This window comes from Erithacus rubecula (genome assembly GCF_903797595.1).
Source record: "Erithacus rubecula genome assembly, chromosome: 11".
NCBI lineage: Eukaryota > Metazoa > Chordata > Aves > Passeriformes > Muscicapidae > Erithacus > Erithacus rubecula.
In genome coordinates, this window is record NC_136663.1 from 14,993,736 (window position 1) to 15,013,108 (window position 19,373).

General features: G+C 37.0%; 1 protein-coding gene across 2 annotated transcripts; it reads right to left on the reverse strand.

The window, feature by feature from the left end:
- Positions 1-1,406: 1,406 nt before the first annotated feature.
- On the reverse strand, positions 1,407-19,128 carry DAW1 (dynein assembly factor with WD repeats 1). 2 transcript variants are annotated; one of them, XM_079315616.1, is made up of 13 exons: positions 18,998-19,128; positions 17,417-17,489; positions 16,036-16,180; positions 13,115-13,173; positions 12,320-12,442; positions 10,699-10,798; positions 8,833-8,940; positions 8,036-8,142; positions 5,802-5,904; positions 5,327-5,441; positions 4,176-4,252; positions 2,084-2,246; positions 1,407-1,533 (listed from the first exon to the last, which is right to left on the reverse strand). In XM_079315616.1, exons 1-13 carry the CDS (start codon positions 19,035-19,037, stop codon positions 1,499-1,501), a joined length of 1,248 nt encoding a protein of 415 aa, XP_079171742.1. In that variant the 5' UTR covers positions 19,038-19,128; the 3' UTR covers positions 1,407-1,498. The 2 variants fall into 2 exon arrangements, with proteins under 2 accessions (XP_079171742.1, XP_079171743.1); XM_079315617.1 differs by lacking the exons at positions 1,407-1,533; positions 2,084-2,246 and adding an exon at positions 2,254-3,130.
- Between the last annotated feature and the right edge of the window lie 245 nt (positions 19,129-19,373).

Genomic DNA, 19,373 nt, shown 5'->3' on the forward strand with positions numbered 1-19,373 from the left:
ACAGGTTTTGCACAAAAACTCAGGAAGTGCCACAGGCATTACAGAGATATTTGTGTCAGCCACTTTGCCAACTGGTGAAAGTTTGTTTTAAATGATCTGCAACTCTCTTCCCACTTTTCCCACAGCACAGCATTACTTGAAATAACCAGGAAATCTGCCAAGTGATGACAAACACTTTTGTTTCTTCATTTACACACAAGGGTACTGGCAAGCACTCAGAGTTAGTCACAACACAGCAGCTTTAGTAACATCCTACTAAATTTAACAACATTTAGAATTCTACAACACAGAGATATAGAATATAAACAAAATATCTCAAAGTTCATTCTCTGCTGCACACTTACTTTCTCCCTCTTTGCCTCTTTATCCTTCTTTCAAGTCTGCTGGAGGAGATGAGTCAGTTCTGCTCCTTCACTATGCCTGCAAAGAGCAACTGCACTTCCAGGTGCTCTCAGGAAGTAGAGCCAGCTCTGCACAGGTGAAACCTCTTGGCAATTTCTGGCAGAGCTAAGCCTGGTTAAAAGCTCATAGTACCCTGGTAAATAATTTGCAGGAGTTTCTCATCCATTTCTTAGTTTATGTTGGGATCCTTGCCTTCCAATCTTTGATAAGCAGAATTTCTTCATGCTGGGCCAGGATTCCAAGCTTCAGTCATTGCTAATATTTTTTTACCTCACTTCAAAATAAGACAATGAGGACTAAGCAGAAAGGAATGGATTGAATGGAAATAAGTGGGCAAGTATGAGAGGGGAATTTCACTGTAGCATGCAGGCAATAACTAATAGCAAGGCAGCTTGTACATGGCTGCTGGTTTTCTCCAGAAATATGAATAGGGCATTGTATTACGAAAAGCAAAACCAGCATTTTAATCCAGTATTTTATTACATGCACACAAAAAATTAATACAAAAGTACTCAAAGCAAGTGCATACCAACACTCCTTTCACAACTGAGATTGCTACAATGCTCTATTGCTTTTTTTATTAAAAAAGTTACAAGTTAAAAATTACACATAAAGAAATTGAGCTATCCTATGCATTCATTCTCACTAATCATGATTTCTCTCTGGTGACTGAAATAACAGAGTGCTACTCAGTGAAGAGGCTATTCCATTTAAATGTAAGAGGAAAAACAACCCTACTTCTCTTCTTTACTATGCAAGTGATCAGATACTAAGCAAGTTGTGTAGAGAAACTGTGGAATCTTCATCTTTGGAGATATTCAAACCTACATCAGTCCTGGGCAGCCTGCTTGGATGACAGGCTTCTGAGCAGGGCAGGCTGATGTACTAAGTGATCTCCAACTCCAGTGATCTTCCAACTTCTGCAGTTCTGTGATGCCATTTCTAAGCCAAACCTATCAAATTTAGATAACTCTTCTACTTCAACAGAAGGTGAACAAAGAAAGTAGAAGAAAACAGAACCGAAATGCTGAGTTTATTGACTCTGAAACTCACAAAGTAGGCTGGCATACATTAAACTGAATTCTTCCTTTTCTTGTCAGTGCCAGATTCTACAGGAGTTATCCTTGCTCCCTAGTAATAAACACACATTGTGAAGGAATCATTTAGGTATATGGCACAGTCTATCCATTTTTGTTAATACCTACATCAACAGTGTAACCATAAATATATTTTTTCTACACAACTAGCAACAGGCAGCAGATATGGGGCAATACATTTAGCTGAGATCATCCTGCAACCCATGACTGAAATGAAGGAAATCTGATCAGTTGAGTACCAAATACATGAAAGGCATGCTCCCATTTAGAAACCTTTGCCTTTGTTCATACACCCCTCCCTCATAGCAATGCATTGTGAGAAAATGGCTTAGTCACTGCTCTGCTTCTGGTACATGCCCACTGGAGAGATGGGAGGCCATGCCCATGCCTTGCCACAAATTTGTTTATGGCCATATTCTCTCAAATCTCAGTTCTAAAGTGAAGTTCCAGGTTTTCTTGACTATATTGTAAGTCACTGCATTTGGCCCCAGGAAAGTTTTCAGACTATTTTTGTTTTGCTGTAGCAATATTTCAGATGTCTATCAAAAAAAAGAAAGGAAAGAAAACCAGAATATATTAGTTACCTGTAATGATTCTATCACCTTTGTAGTTAAAAGCACAGGAGAAGATCTCATCAGCATGACCCTCTAATATCTGAAGGCAATGTCCAGTAGCAGCATCCCAGAGCCGAGCTGTTCTATCAGAACTGGCTGTTAGTATGCAATTGCCTTTAGGGTTGAAACACACCTTTAAAAAATACAGAAATGAGTTTATGTTACCTAACAAGTCAGTATGCCTAGAGAAAGAAGCATATCAAAGCGATTGAAAGATGAAAATAGAAAGTAGAAAGTTGCATTCAGTTTTTTAGTTAAAATCAAGGGTAATAATCTGCTGGAGTCATGCTGGCAAACTTCTGTGGCTGAAAACTTGGTGTATTTACAAAGGCATTATATACCATGACCTTACTACAGGATCATAATTTCCAAATATCAAGCACCAAAATTAGAAATGGTAGCAAAAGTAGCAGCTTTATTTAAATGTTATAGTTACTCCAATGTAAAATTTATGCATATTTTATAGAGTTCTACATTTAATAATATACATCTCTGTAGTATCAGAATCTGCACTGGAAAAAATTAATTTTATAGTAAGTCTTCATATTTGTTAAACATTCACTGCTGTAACTGCATGGATTTCTAGATAATTAGGTACATTTTTGAGCACTAACTGGACAACTCCAGTTTATTATATAATTCAGAATTGCTTAATCACTGAAGGCAAAATGTCTGCTCCCCAGAAATCCAATTTCCAAGTACTAACATTCCTAAGTGGTCACATCTCCATAGAATATCTGCAGACATACATGGCTTTTTCCATGTGCTCCCAGAGGAGCAGATTCTCTCCTCCAACACTGAAATGATGCTGGTACTAAGGTCCTGATGGAAGCTGTCTCACCCTCTTGGCAGCAAGGGTTCAGACTGTCTTCAGTGGGTCTACACTGAGTGTGAGATACTGCAGTGACTTCAGTAGCTGAAGTCAATCCTTCTGAACTTACTATTCTCTCAGCAAAATTATTATATAGACAAATCAATAGAATGCAAGCATTTAGGTTTTGTCCATTAAGAACGATCCTGGATTGAAAACATTAATATTTCAATGTCAAAATACATCAAAAAAAAGCAGCACAAACATAGCACACTAGCTTGGAAACTAGGGAGATTATCTATTTGAAAGAATAATGAAAAGCAGCAAGAAATAAATAACAGTTTAAAAAATACGTACCATGTTGGAAGCAACTAAATGCATTTGGAACAGAACCCTGGTGTTTAAAATTGAGCCAGATAAGCAAAGCACATGAGCACACTCCTCATGACCAAGTGATTCTTGAAACAGACTTTGTATTTCCAAATCCCTTATGCAGTTTTGAAAATAAGACTCTTCATGTATTTTTCCACAGAAATATGTTTTTTCTGTTCCATTCCATAAATCAGGTATGCAGAGAAATGACAAAGAGTAAAGAGGAACATATCTGGTAGAAGCAAGGAATAGGAGTGATGGTAAAAGCCTTAGAGGCAACAGCCTTAAGATGTAAACAAGAGATTAAAAACCTGTCAGAGAATGTGAGACTCCAATGGCAGAATAACACAGGCACAGTTTAGGACAGGTCAGACAGGATCTTTGTTAACAATGATCACACTGAAAGAACAGACAGCACCTCACTCTCTGCTCCCCTGTTCTTTACCAAGTGGGTATGCAGACCCAACTGATAAATTGCTTCAGGAAAAGGAAAGAGCCAAGGACAACCAGTCATTTCCATGGCAACAAAGCCAGATGTCCACCCCCTGGAGGGATGGACTTAAGGAGCTGCCACCATTCTAAGCAATCAAATCTAATGACATGACAATACAAGGTGGCTCTTGGAACTCACAGGAGTAGCACACCCAGAATTGTCTTGGCTCAGAAGTGGGGAATTGGTAAACAACCATTGTCTGATAGCCCTTAACCAAAAGGAATGGTTTTTTAAGTAAAGTTAACTTCTTAGCCAGACCTACCATTCTTAATATTAAAGAATGTGGTGGTATAATGATTAACAGTATTCCTGCATCATGGAATAACAGGTGGATTGGATGTCATATATAATCAGATTTAAAAAGCTGCAAACCACACACAACTTACCTTTGAAATTTCATCTTCATGCCCTTCCAGCTTTGCAATGCACTGTTTTGTTCCTGCATTATAGACTCTTGCTGATCCTGTTGCAGTAGGAGCCATATGTAATTGTTATGCTTAAGCACCCACTTCAGTAAGAACATTTCAATAAGGTCAGAAGGAACTCATCCTCAGGTTTAATTTTGGAAGAAATAGAAGGCAAGCTTCATAGAGTTTACTCCAAGGGTAAAGTATGTTAAAAAGAATCTGCAATCTGGTTGGAAAAGACTGAATTCCTTTCCTGACCAGAAATGGATTCTCCCAGAAAATTTCTAAAATACGAATACGAAGGTCCACATCAAACACAGCTTACTGAAGCCTGTTATTTCAGAATGCATGTACAATATATTTAGGAAGCTTTCTTTATATTTCAGATATTAATTTTATTTAATAATCTATTCATTACATTTAATAAGATCTTGATTAAATATCAGGAAATTTTTTACATTGTCTTTTTTCTAGATATAGCAAGTACAGGAAAATAGATCCAAATAGTCCCTTCCATCCAGTCTGGTATCCTGTTTCCAAAACTGTGGATCTAAAACTATTGCAGTGTTGTCATTATGAACTATAACATAAATAACCGAGCAGGTGAATACAGAAAACTATTTATTGTGATTCCTAGACAAATAATAAATGTGCAAAACTTCTGCATACCAATAATAAAAAAAAAATTGCTTCTTTCACTATGTCTTTACTGTATATTCTCTTGCAGTGCATTAGAAAAGCCTGCTAGAAAATCCACCGGTAAAATTCCAGCTACATTTTTCATTTAAGCCTACATCTGAGCCACCAAATCAAACCATTCCACAGCTATTTACCTAGACATTTAAAATGTATTTCCAGCTATAAGTGAAATATTTCCTTTCAAGTTTGAAGTTAAAGGGGAAAGAATTATTGAGTTGAAGTACTGAACTATGAAAATAAGAACTTTGTCACTGGAGAAAACTTTTAAAGTTTAATGCCCAATTTCTGCAATGCAACAAACATTGCTTGACCTATAGTTTTGAACCAAGCCCTCCTGCTCATGAAGCTGGAGTGGGGGCAGAGCCAAAGGGAAAGGACAAAGGAGCGTGCTGCTGCAGTTCAGCTGCCAGCAGCAGCAGCCCCTCACTCACCATCAGCAGAGGCTGTTGCAATGCGCTGCCCGGCGTAGTCAAAGCACACGTCCAGCACCTCCTTGCTGTGCCCTGCCAGCGTGGCGACGTGTGCCCCTGTGTCTGCATCCCACAGCTGCACACACAAACAGCACTGCATTGCTAGCTCACTTCATTGACATCTACTGGATTACGAGCGCAGCTACAGAGGCCCTTCCTGATGTTTGACATGTAATAATGTGAAAGCCAAATACAAACCAATAACGAGTCACTCTTTAGTTAGTTTAATGAAGTCCTATATATTTTTTAGTTCAGTGTATTGATTAAACAAGACTTAACTAGACTTCACCAAAATGAGTAAGATTATAGGTTTTACATTTCTTTTTAAATTCTCTAATTCATTTTGTGCACTACTTTAAAATAATGCTCCTCAATTTTAAAAAGATACATTTTATATGTCAAGTAGCTGTATTCACCACCTACTTAACCAGCTTACCATGCATGTTTTGTCCATTGATCCAGTGACAATGAGAGAACAGTCCCAGTTGAACTGGGCACTGCTAATCTCTCCTCTGTGGCCTATTAAAGTATGTAACAACCTACAAAAAAAAATTAAAGACAATTGTTTACATTTATAGTGTGTATTTTTAAATACACATATAAATTCTAAGTTTATAAATTATATATAACACGTAAAAATTATAAATTTAGAAAATTGAAGAGTTAAGGTGTCAAGTCTTCACCATTAAAGCAATTAAATGGAGTGGTGCAGCTCATTTAGGATTCTAGTACCACATCCATTCAATTTCTATCTTTGGCAAAAAGAGACAGTAAGGAATAAAATGGAAAATTCCTCCCTTCTCTTTCAAAAATATTTCAGTGAATGTATTTTCAGTGAAATGCAATGATTTCCAGTACCAGCAATAGATTCTTTGTATTCATCTATAGCATGTTTTTCCACATTACTCTCCCATTATCCTACGTCAATGAACTGTAAACAGTACATCTTTAAATCTCCATATAATCTAAACCTTTTATAAAATCCACTGAAGATCAAATGGAAGTTAATCAGGTACTTAATGCGAGCATGTTCCCACATAAGAGGCAAATGTCAGCCCAACTGAAATATGATTTCTAATCCTCATTAATCCTGAATGTCTTGTTGCACAAGACTAGCAATACAAGTCCCATTAAATTCTTCAGCTTTATCCAAGTAGAGAGGTTACAATTAGCCAATACTGCTTCCTAATAATTAATGGCCTATAAGGCAACAAAGCCTAAAAAAGATTAATTGAGATATATATGTATTAAAGGATTAGCAAATCAGGCTATCATCACAATGCTAATATCACTGCATCATTAATAGAAGCAGACTGTAAATAAAAGATAAACTAGACTAGAAAAACAACTAAATGAGTTTAAGTGACTGAAATGTTTTTGCTCATTGCACAAGATATATAAGGGTAGCTAAATTAATATATATGCTAAATGAACAGCAAAGAAAATTTCCCAGGCATTTGCTCTTTGTTTTTAATAACAGAAACTTGATTATGTTCTTAGCATTTTACAGAATTACTCCTTTTACTTTCTGACACTGTGAGGTCTACACTGTTGTAATTGTGTAGATTTTTTACAGTAAAACCAAAAACAATCAAGCTGCCAGTGAGAATCTTCTCCTTCATATTCCTGATGTGAAGTCCATATTGATTTCATAGAAGAAAAAATGCAACATGAAAATCCCCAGACTTTGATTTCACTGTAGGCTGAGATAATAAACTGGAAAAAGCCATTTTCAAACAAAAATATTTGCAAGAACATCAGGCTGAAGGAAGCTGAATTCAAAGGTTGATTTCCTGAATGAGTACTGGTATTGAATAAACTCAAAAGATTACAGGATCAAGCCTTAAATGATACACTATGTGTACACTACTTATAAATCACACAGACTCATTTTTATATATATTGTCTATTGTACCAAGATATCACTATACACACACTATCCTTTTATATATAAATTTCAGAGATATTCCCCTTGCTCTCACAAAAAAAAAAAAAAAAAAAAAAAAAAAAAAAAAAAAAAAAAAAAAGGTACAACCCCTGTAAACAAAACAGAATGGTTATTTTCATAAATTACTTTGTTGGTATTCAGGGTGATCATTTTATTATTTAACTTACACTGAGTTTCCCACTGAAAAACAAATGGATTTGTCAGTATTATTATTTGTGGCTTCTTAATCATGAGATTTTGTTCTCTACAGTCAAAGGAGAACATGTTTTAAATTTATATTGACAAAGGATGTTGAGAAGGAAAAATACACTCTCTATAGTTTTTAAATATAAGATGACCAGAATAATCTTCTGTAACACAAAATGTGCTTTCTAGTTAAACAGTCTAGAAATCTTAGACATCTTGCAAGTCATGAGTTTCCATGTTGATAAAATATATTCCTGCTTGGAGAATTCACCAGGAACAAGTACAAGATCTGTCCATCCTTTCTGCCTCTTTAGTGCTCATAAGACAGAAATTTAAAACAAAGAATACATACAAAAGCATTTCATGAGCAGCATTCATCTTCAAAAGAACAAAGACAACAGGAGTAGCAAATTACAAGATGAAGAAACAGATACTCTAAATTACAAGCAAGCTCTTTAAAGTGTAGCTCAACATTTTCTATTTAATTTGTCACAAAATCATGCAAAGTAAAATTATATTTATTACTGCTTTAGTACCTGCCAGTGCCAACATCCCATACTGCTACTGTATGGTCAAAGGAACCAGTGATGATCCTGTCTCCAGTGGTATTGAAAGACAGAGCAATAATTTCTGCTGAGTGACCCTGAGAGAATTTTTTAAAAGGAGTATGAGAATACAAATTATTACTTTTCCACAATGTATGTAGTCTTTTTTGAGCAGCATAATCTTTCCATAACTCATCACTATTTTATTTACTGTCTGTTCAGTATATCACAATTTTGACAGAATGATCTACCTGACTGTGGAATAGTCAATATCTCAACAACTGCAAAAACTCAGGCACACCACTTAAGCAGGAAGCTTCACTATATATAACTTAGAATTCATGTGAGAGAAATGCATTGAAGCAGCAGAGGCCAATCTGACCCTGGGGAACACCAGCAAGTCATGCAGAGCAAGGAGAGATGGCAATCTAGAGGTAACTGGATGGCAGTCCTCTGCTCATGGTTACCTCCTCCAGACAGAGGAGGTCACAACTGACACTAGAGCAGCAGGTTTTAACAAGTGATGGAAGAGATTCTAATCTATGGCAGTAATGTCACTGCAATGAGAAAAGCTGTCTTTTGATAAATAGGACTCAGAAAATATCACAACTTTCTCATTCCCTTCAAGTTTTCTTACTCTGTTTTGTAACTGCAGTCACTATGGGGTCACCTGGTAAAAGAAACTGCAAGGCTTGAAACAGTTGTAATGGTTACACTGTTATTTATCTCAGCTGGGAAACTAAGACAGCAAGGAACACCTCTGAAAAACATAGGGAATGTAAACATACATTTAAAGTGGCTACTTCTTCTCCTTTCTCTAAATCCCACAATTTGGCAGTGGTATCCATGCTTCCAGTTGCCAACAGTGTGCTCTGAGGATTAAATGATAAACATACCTGTAGCAAGAAACATTAGACAGAAAAGGTTTAAAGGAGTCCATTTATATATATTTATAAAAAAAAAGATAAAACAAGGTTAGGATTAATATTTTTTAAAAAGACAAAGGTCTGATAATATTTTATGGCATACAGAAAACTTGCAGAATTCTTCCAATAGCTCACTAGAGCAGCAACAAATCCTTACCACATAACTCTGGATTAATACTCAAACCCAGTGGGCTCCTTGCAAGCGCATGCTTTGTTTTCTTTATTTCAAAATTCTCTTTGAAATCCTCCAATTACTGTCCAGTCTGACAGTTCTCACTAGCACTATCATTTGGTAGGTTTTCTCTGTTACTTGATGAGACTGGGGCAAAGATCATCCAAACATTTCTGTGACCCCACAAACACAGTCTGTGCACTCTTACTCTATCAGGTGTCATTATCTATGTCATTTGCCAAGGGCATTGCCACAACATCATATTTAAGGAAAAGCAATAACAAAACCTCAACTACTTTAATTCATTTCTCACATTAAAAAAAATCATGTAGTCATCCTCCCATTCTCTGTAATTATTCAGTGTGATTGCTCTGCAAATAAAGAATATCAGGTGCCATTAAAACAGAAAAAGAGTAGCTCAGTTTTTTCATCCTGAGTAACTATGGGCATGCTTATGCCAGCAATGTATCAGATGCAATAATGGCCTTTCAGAAACAGGTCTGATTCAGAGAAACACATAATTTCCTGCTGGCAATTATCTTTTAATTACTTGTCAGCACAACACATAACACTTTGGGTCTAATCTAACCCCTAAGAAGTCAGAAAAAATGGAGAAGCCTTTAAGCATTTACCTCACTGATTTGTGGAAGCAAAATCACTGCAGCCTTTCTCAATAAGCAAACATGTTCTCCTTTGCAAGGGGTAACTCAGACTATCCAGAGAATCAAAAACACACTGAAATGACCCCCAAATTTCAATATGGTAAACCACCAGTTTCTTGCTCTAGTTAAGGCCTCTCAATCTACATTTACTTTTTTTTTTTTTTTTTTTAGAAACAGTTTTCAGCAATATTTCTTTGTACAGTGATTGTATAGCTATTTTTAAAAATCCCAAAAAACCCATTCATCATTGAAATTCAGAGTTTTAATGTCTTTGGCTGGATCTTTTAAACTGAAATTTGTGCATCAAGGTACTTTCTGTTGTTGATAGGGGTGCACGGGAGAGGAAACCAAGCATTTTTAAGCTTAAATTGCTTCAAATTCACAGATCTTTGACATTTCAGCATCCCACATATTACCAGTTAACACACTTTGTGTTTCAGAAATTTGTTCCTCTACAGCTCCAATCTGTACATGAAGTACAGATTTCTGTGTGAAAGACAACACAAGCAATGATGCTCTTGTGTATTTAGTTCTGCAAATATGAGAAGCAATGCAAGAAGACTAGAAAAACACGTGATGTAATCAAACATAAAATATCTACAATAAACTGAAAATTCCAATTGCTATGTTTTAACATGTAGCAAGCAAGGGAAATAGCAACAAAGTAAAAATACAAATATAATTTCAAACTCTGTATGAGGGTTTATTCTATCTCAAGAACTGTCACACTATATTCCCTTGCAGTGCAGAAATGTTAACAAGACCTGGATGTATGAATAGATGTGCCACAATAACTGTGCCTTCCAGTGGGAGCTCACAGGGAGTTGGAACTCACAGTCATCAACACTGGTGTGAGGAAACATAAATGAATAAGGAACATCCATCACTACTCACTATTTCTGCACTATGTCCTCTGAAGGTATGATAACATTGTCCTGTTTCTGTACTCCACAGTTTGCAGGTTTTATCAAAAGATCCAGTGGCAATCTTGTCACTAAATAGAAAAAAAAAATCCCATTACTTTCATGTAGAAAAACCCTCAGACTCCAGAGAAATAACACCCAGCCTTGGAAGCTCCCATGTTCTCTGGTGCTCATTGCCACACTATGAGATCCTGCAGCAGGATTTCACTAACACAAATTACAGCAAGGCAAAAAAATAGCACAGTGAGTTTCTAAGAAAGCTATTGGGTCTATTTCTTAGCACAGGACTGTTCATAACTCATGACTGACCCACTTCAGGGATGATGTTGTGCTGAACTTAGAGATTTATTAAGAAGTTATATCATTTCATCAGATAACACCTGTTGATCAACAATCATAAATGCAGTTCACCTAAATTTCAGAAGTTGAACTCAGCTCCCACTGAAATCAGTGGAAGTGTTGTGACCATCTGCAGTTAGAGCAAGACTAAAGTGAAGTCTCCATAAAATGTACCAAGGGCCACTGTACCAAAACCTAAAGAGCACCAGAAGAAAAAGATTTTTTATCAAAATTTTAATACAAAAGTAGTTCAAAGTTCTCATCAGGTTTTGTCATGCTCTTTGTTGCTTCTCCACTTTTATGTTACAGTCTAGTTTTCGACATTTGTACAGATTTTTGTCATTAGTTTCACCAAGCTACATAAATAAACTTCATTAAATGCTTTCCTAAAGTAAAAATAATATCAGAATATAAGACATTGACACAGCAGCGCCTAAGTTTTCATATAGAAGACAGATGAAGTATGTAAGAACAAATAGCGTAAGAACAAATCTTTTAACATTTATTTTTTGATGTAAATTGTGTATTGCTCAATTGATAAATAGGACATATGAGAGTAATGTGATTCAACAGAAAATACAAATTAATTTATCTTACTTTACAGAAAAACTGGTTGTGTCACACATGACAGCTTCCTCAAGAAGCAAACAACAATGAAACTTCAGTAGCTAACATGTAATTCCCTTCACCTAACAGCTGGCAACTCCAACCTGGGTCAAACAATTACTGGAGAAAACAAAAGGTGCAAAAATTAGTATCTGATGTTCACACAGCAGCACCTTGTGGATTTTACAAAAATTACTCAAAAGCTGTGACATTTCTAAATCATATCCTAAATAAAACTGAATTTGTAATGGCAAATGGAGAAATCCACTTCTTTCTCCTTAACTGAACCAACCTAGATTGTCAGAAGTACTTATATCTCACATAACATACAACTACATGGAGGTAGAAGAGAATGATTAACATTCAGAACACAATCTGGTCATGTAGATATTACTGAAATAAACTGTGTTTCAATATACTCATCTGACTCACATATTTTTTCAAGATTGAATACCTAACAGAAAACATGTTTCAAAGGATCTATTGTACAAATAATGACAGTGTCATCCCACAGTGATTAGTTATGGCTGAACTCTACAAATTCAGAAGTTGAACTCTTTCAATTTGAAATAGCCTATTTTTTGTTAGAGTATTTGCAAAATAACACCATTAGCAATTATGAAGAATCTCAGAGGAAATTTATTTACCCATAGGGGTTATTGAAAGCTATTGCATAGACAACGTTTCTGTGTCCCTCCAGAGAATGCAGCTCTTCTCCTGATGCTGTATCCCACAGTTTGCAGGTTCTATCATAGCTTCCAGTGATAAAGCTAAAGCAAAGAGAAATTCATTTCTGAATAAGCAAATATCCTGGTGGTCCCAATGCACAGCCAAATTATTTATTTCCACAGATTTTACTTAGCTAGATTTTTTTAGTTAGATTTTAGTTAAATCTCCTCTTTCTTTCAAAAATACAGATTTACAACCATAGAGGTACCTTTTCTTCTTTCTTTTTAACATCTTATTCATAAAAACACCTTTTTTCTAATCTTTATAGCATTTCAACTAGAAAGCAAGCCATTGCTTTCAAGACACGAAGGAAAAAATTTTAAGGCATATGTCCACAGTGAAATCAATTAACATGAAAGCTACATTTTCACTTCAGTGAAACTCCCAAATGAGTTTATGTCAAAGACTCATTTAGCTTTTAGCAATATTTAGTTTATTGCCATAATATGTAATAAGGTAATTGTCAACAGACTATGGCTGTGGAAGAAAAAAAATTGCATAAATTGAAACTGACCTGCTACTTTTTTGCATCTCCAATTGGTTTTCCCAGAGGCCTGAAATATAATCCCTAATTATGCCTGAAGCTGCTTATAAGCAGCAGAGCTGAATTCCTTTTGCAGCAAGATAAGAGCCCTGAAGTTTCCTTAGCATTTAATTTACAAGTAAAAAACTTCAATTAATGATTACGTACTTTGACTTGGACAGCAACTTACCGGGAACCAGATTTGTTAAATGCCACATTAGTCAGAGGCAATATGTGTGTTCTGAGCACCTGAAATAGAAATGGGGGCAGTGAAAGGAAAAACATTTGATGCTAACAAAATAAACAAAATGGTTCAAAATATTCAACAGATTAATTTTTTCTCCTCCTCCTGTTAGAGAAGAAGAAATCTCACAATAATCATTGGGTGATCACTGAAGATGTTATATCATATTGATTTCAATTTTACAATTTACTTGAATGAACTCATTTTTTCTCCCATTTTTGCATTTTCTTCACCTTCTCTGGGACCAGCAAAGTAATCCTAGACCAGAGGTGAATGGGCAAAACAAAAGAGGACTGTGAGATCACTGATGAAAGAAATCCCTAACTAAGGATTATAAAACAGGGGTGAAAATAGTTTCAGATACTGCAAGGGAAGATACCATGCCACAATACTTTAAAAAGAACCAAAAAAAATATAATCTGGTTGGTGTTTGAATAAATTGACTGCTGTAAAACACGGTTTGCACTTGAACAATTTCCACCTATTACAAGCTTCCCACTCCTCAAGTCTAAAGCATAATAAAATCATGAACTGGGAAATCAGAGCAATTGCTGAAAGTGAAGTAAAGGGATGTTAAAAATACCCCAGTGGTTCACTAGGTATTTTCTGTAGTGTAAGAATGAAGAAGAAACTGTTTATGAACAGAGAGATTCAATCACTGACATTACCAGAGCTTCAACTTCTTTTTCTTATCTCAAGTTTTCCAAGCTGCCTGTCTCCAAAAGGAAAATGAGAAAGGCTCATAGATCTTCTACTCTGAAGAGAAGGGACTCATCAAAATGGAAATAACAATTGATAAGTGAAGGACTGAGAGGGAGAGAGAAACAGAAAATGCATCTTATGTTACAGAAACATCAATTTCTACTCTCTAGAGAAAGCAACACAAGTTGTACTTTCAGCTACAGAAGTAGGAATGAGCAATCAAGATGTGGAAATGACAAAAATATTGTGTTTTTTAAAAGAGCCACAATATCCATCTGCACATGAGAATAAACAATTATGAAAATTTATGGAAATTTTACCCATAACGTTTTTAGGACTACATGCAGACAGCTCTGAACAACAGAAGTATTTTGAAATTATGAAAAAGGGAGGAAAACAAGATGGGGTTTTAGGTAATTTTGGATTATGATATTAATTCTGTTCTTCCAATGCCCAGTGCTGCAGTTGCTTCATCCACAGAACTCCCAGGCAGCAAAAATTGCCTGTGCAAATGATACAATAATCAAATCCTAAGGTAATACTAGAAAAAATATACCTCAGTTCTGCAAAATCTGCTACAGCTCTACCTAACATAAAAATCTGCAAACCACTACAGCACCCCATGCCATGGAATAGTTTAAAACTTGAGAAATTGCTATAAAAACTCATTTCTCTGCAGGGTGCCTCACATACCACCATCACCACAAATACTGGAAATAACAAAAAGCTGAGTTTATACACTTGTTTCAGATTATACAACAGTGTAACAGGAATAGAAAAACATTCATTCCCAAACAATGCACACATGGAACATTTTTTTAAGGAAAAAAAAATCTCACTCCCAAATCTCACTCCCACCCATTTCTTATATTTTATTAGTATCTCAGAATGACCTGCTACACATGTTTCATTTAGAAGCCTTAAATGAAACTGAAATACCAAAAAAAAAGTTCTTTTCACACACTTCTAACCACTCTTGAGTGAAGGAAATAAGCCAGCACTGACTGGATTTGCCTGCTTCTATTATTTCCAAATCCAGAAGCTCAGACACAGCACTAGACCAAACAATGAACAAATACATTATTTACACTCAAGTTTGAACAAGCATTTGAGGATTTGTCAGTCTTTGTGATGAACAAACAATTTTAAAGCTTTTGAAAAGCAAGGCATTATCTCAGTTGAGAGCATAACTTGGAAGAGAAAATATTTTAAGTTGCCTTGCTACCCAGCTCAGTTTTCAAGGTTAAATACATATATCTCTGCAGAATTCACTCAGAGGAGTATTGTTGGTCAAGAGAACCAAAGTGATACCTAGAAACATGAAAGGGTTTTCTTAGCTGAACAAACCAACACAAAACTTCTTTTTCTTTTAAATCTAAGGTAATAATAAACACCGTGGCACTGACCAACATTGCTTAACAGCTACACATTGCCATCTGCTGACACAATAAAGATACAACCTTTAACTATGTCAGATTGTAGCACACAGTCTCTGGAAGAAAGTTTCATTTCCACAATTAAATGCAATTAAATCTATTCTCCTCTGACAGACCAGTCTTGGATTTGGAGCTCTGAACCATCTCTGTAATCATTGTTTTTAAAAATCCTATTTGTTTTAAATAGTATTTCAAGTGCTGTCAGTAAGTCGAAGATCAATTTATCAATATTCAAAGATAGCAGTAATGACAGAAAGTAATGAAAACTTTTGTAATGACAACTGCACGTAGCATTAAACCCCATAAAGTAATTGCATAAGTCTCACAATTTTCACAAAATTAAGAACAAGCAGACACATGTATGAAAATATTTTGGTCCTTTCCCAACAGCTAATTTACTTGGAGTCTATGTACGGATTTTGTTCAAATGTAATTATGACTGTTACTGGCCCACAAACGTATTTGACAAATAAAAGATTGACTGCTCTGCATCCAGAACACACCCTAGTGCATAAGCCTGTGTAAACAATGTCTAGGAACACTTGTACCTCTCAGCCTTTTTGGGGGAATTCCTGACAGAAATTCCAGGCCAGACTCAGTTGCTCTAAAAGTGCAGAGAGGATTGAAATACGCCAAGAAAGCAGTGACAGAGCACAATACACAGCAGTAAAAACATACACACATTACAACAACTTAAATCCCCCCAAATGCCCAAAATATGCCTCTGACCTTAAAAAGAGAGAATTTGTGATTCTGTTTTTCCCCTAGCTTCTCCTGCAATCTTTGTATTAGATGTATGACATGTTCCAAGCAGGAAGCTGTGATGAGAGGTTCTCCTTTTTGGATTTCTTCTACTAAGGCTGTAATATCTGTGCTAATTATGAGAAAAGAATGAAAACAAACTCAAGAAATATCCCAAATACAAACCCACCACATTCCATCCTCTGGAAATAATTATGAATTTAAACCCAAGAATACTATTAACTTGCAGAGAAACTGAAGTAAACAATTAAATGCATTTATCTCATTCAGCAAAGGCCTAAAGAAATTAGGATAAATCTTTCTTGGTTTTTATACTTCCTTCCCTCTCTTATTGAAGTTGCACAGTAAAATTCAACTTTTAAAAACTGTAGCTTGGCAAGGAATTTATCTTTTCAAATTATTTCCATGGAGGATCAGGCATAGGAGATGTGTGTCCCAAACTGTCAGTTTAAATATCTGAATTAAACTGGAATTTTATATTTTCCAAACAAACTGCCTGTAAAGTAGTAACAAGATAAATTATATACACAAAGTCTTAAATTTATCTGTGTCTGTAACAGAAATCTCTGACTGTTTGTACAATTCTTAGTTGTGACAGTAACTACCACATGGTCCAGTGTAGTGATGCCCCTGGAGCCCCTGCAAGGAGGCCACAGCTGGTCTGTGGAACTGGATCATCTTTTCATGTCATCAGAATACTACTGATTTCTGGCTTTCTGTGGAAACTAAGGTCTGACAATACCTTGCAGTCAAATCACAATCACAAGTCACTCTTAAAATCAGTTTAGCAAGAAAGCCAAGCATTCCTGTTAGTATGGGAATTACTCAAGTCTAAAGGGGATTTTCTGCATCAGTCTTCTAAATGGGAGTTACTACATCCCATAAATTAGTATCCCCTCAGTGTTTATACTTGGGTTCAGCAACACCAGACAATTTCTTTCACAAAGAGACTTAACAGGTTTTACCCTCAGCAGTATACTGGACAGTCTCAGGTAGGCAAAACTCAGTAATTTTTAAATTGAAATTTTTCATCCTGCATATCCAGCTTACACTGTCTACTGACTTGGGCTTACATGCAAAGCCTTTTCCATATCAATGCTGGTATTAAGACAATCATATTATTTCATGTCTTTCTGCCTAATAAACTCCATGGATTTGGGCAACTTTATTTAATGGTGGCATTTTGTTATTTTTCAGAAGCCCTTCCTACCAGAGCTGGCTGAATAGAGCAAGTAGGTTCTACATAATAACTGATCTCAATTATGTCCAGTACAGTCAAATAGGGTTGTACATTAATGTGCTATAAAAAGGTAGAGAGTGCTGCTATCTGAAGTAATATCATACTTACTCAGGTCTAAGATCAAGCAAATCTATTGATTTGGTCTTTGACTCACCACCTTCTACGTATTCCAGAATAATTCCTTTAAAAACAAGTAATAAACAGGTCATGATTAGACTTCTGGAATTTTATAACATGCACTGTAGACAGCAACCCTTCCACTTTTACAGCTCCACTGGCTTCAGGAGACTCAATTCCAGTTCTTGGAGCTGGAAGGAGGTTAGCTGTTCTCACTGAGAGTAAGCAGGGTGATGAACAACTGATGTGCTTTTACAAAAAAATATATTAAACAATATTATTTCTGAGTTTTTTTCTATTCTGGAAATGAACAAGCTCTTTTTCCCAAAACTTTTTGCATCATTTCATCAGCCTTAATCTCAAACAAGCTGTCTTGAAGATGCTTGCTGTGGTTTGTGTTCCCAGAAACCTGGAAAACATATTTTACAAAATCCATTATATTTATTCTAGTGTTTGCAAAGGCTTGAGTGCAGTAATGTATCAAAAATCATAACACACTTTACATTTCCAGGTTTGCTTTGGCACCTCTGCAACTTCCACTGAGCTAGAGTACTAAAATGTTAAGCACATGTTTTGAAATAGCTGATAAGGGGCTCAGCTGCTCCTTGATTTTCTGTGGGAAAGGATAATTTAGATGAATGTCTGTGCCATTCTGCATTTTACAAAGTTCCCAGGAAAAGCATTTAATTTGAAAGGAAAATCCCTTTTTTCAATACACTTCCTGAGCTGCCCATCTCCAGTTTGTTTCATTTCTGACATGCCATTGAGTCACCTGAGTACAGGGTAAATCATGACAGTCTGCCAGCATTGCTTTTCAAAGGATGCATCCGCTCAGAAAATTCATGAATCAAGAACAAAAAATGAGAATTTAAAAATAATAAATAGCTATCAGTTAGGTTGGAGAAGACCTCAGAGATCATTAAGTCCAACCCATGAGTGAACACCACCTTATCCACCAAACCCTGGGATGAGCGCCAGTCCTTAAACACCTCGGTGATGGTGACTCCCTGGGCAGCCCTTCCCAAAGTCTGATCACTGTTTTCTGTGAAGAATTTCTTGCTAATATCCAATATAATATCCTAATATCCAATCTAATATTCCTAATATCCAATCCAAACCTCTCCTGGCACAGCTGGACTGTGTCCCCTCATGCTGTCACTGGTTGACTGGCAGAAGACACCGACCTCACCCGCCTCCAGCCTCCTTTCAGGTAGCTCTTGAGAGTGGCAACTTTTTTTGCTAAACTGCCATTTCCAAACACAAATAACGTTTCTTTTTCGCGTCACCTACAGTCACTGCCGACTTTTTTAAACTCCTTACTATGATGCGAGCACGACTGCCTTGACTTTGCAGTAAGTCACTAATTGGAGCCTCTCAGCCGGGTACCGGGACAAGCACCGGGACAAGCACCGGCACCTCCGCCCCAGCCATGGTGCGCCATGGAGCCCCCGGCCTGCCGGGCTGAGGGACCCGCCATGCCGGGCGCTCCGCACGCCCCGCGGCCCCGGCCCCGGCCCGGCCCTGCACAGCCCCCCGCAGCACCCGGAGCCCCGCGGCCGCCCCGCTCCGCACCCGGCGGGAAGTAGCGCAGCAGGAGCCGCCTCAGCGCCATCGCCGCCGCCCCGGCCCCGCGCGTCCGCCCGCAGCCATGGCAACGGCCCGGGCGCAGGCGCGGCGGCCGCGGGGCTGAGGGCGCCGGGCCCGCCATGCTGCGGTGCCACCGGCCCTACAGAGCTGCCGGGGCTTCTGCGCTGCGCACCCTGAGCAGAGAAACAGATCAGAAATGTATCACGTTCGGAGTGCCGCTGGTAACGGCCTAGCAAATGTATGAAAGATTTTTGGATAGTGTGTAGTTACTTGGTAAGGAAAGAGGGCAAAGATTAATTAATTAAAAAAATAAAAACCTAATCAGTTTAAAATTTTAAAAGAGATACTCAGGATTAAAGCA

Coding starts and splice junctions, on each gene's coding strand:
- DAW1 (XM_079315616.1), bottom strand. CDS start 19,037: ATGGCGCTGAGGCGGCTCCTGCTGCGCTACTTCCCGCCGG. Junction 17,490..18,997: donor GCTGCGCTACTTCCCGCCGG/GTGCGGAGCGGG, acceptor TTGTTTTTAAAG/GAATTATTCTGGAATACGTA. Junction 16,181..17,416: donor TTGCTTGATCTTAGACCTGA/GTAAGTATGATA, acceptor TCTCATAATTAG/CACAGATATTACAGCCTTAG.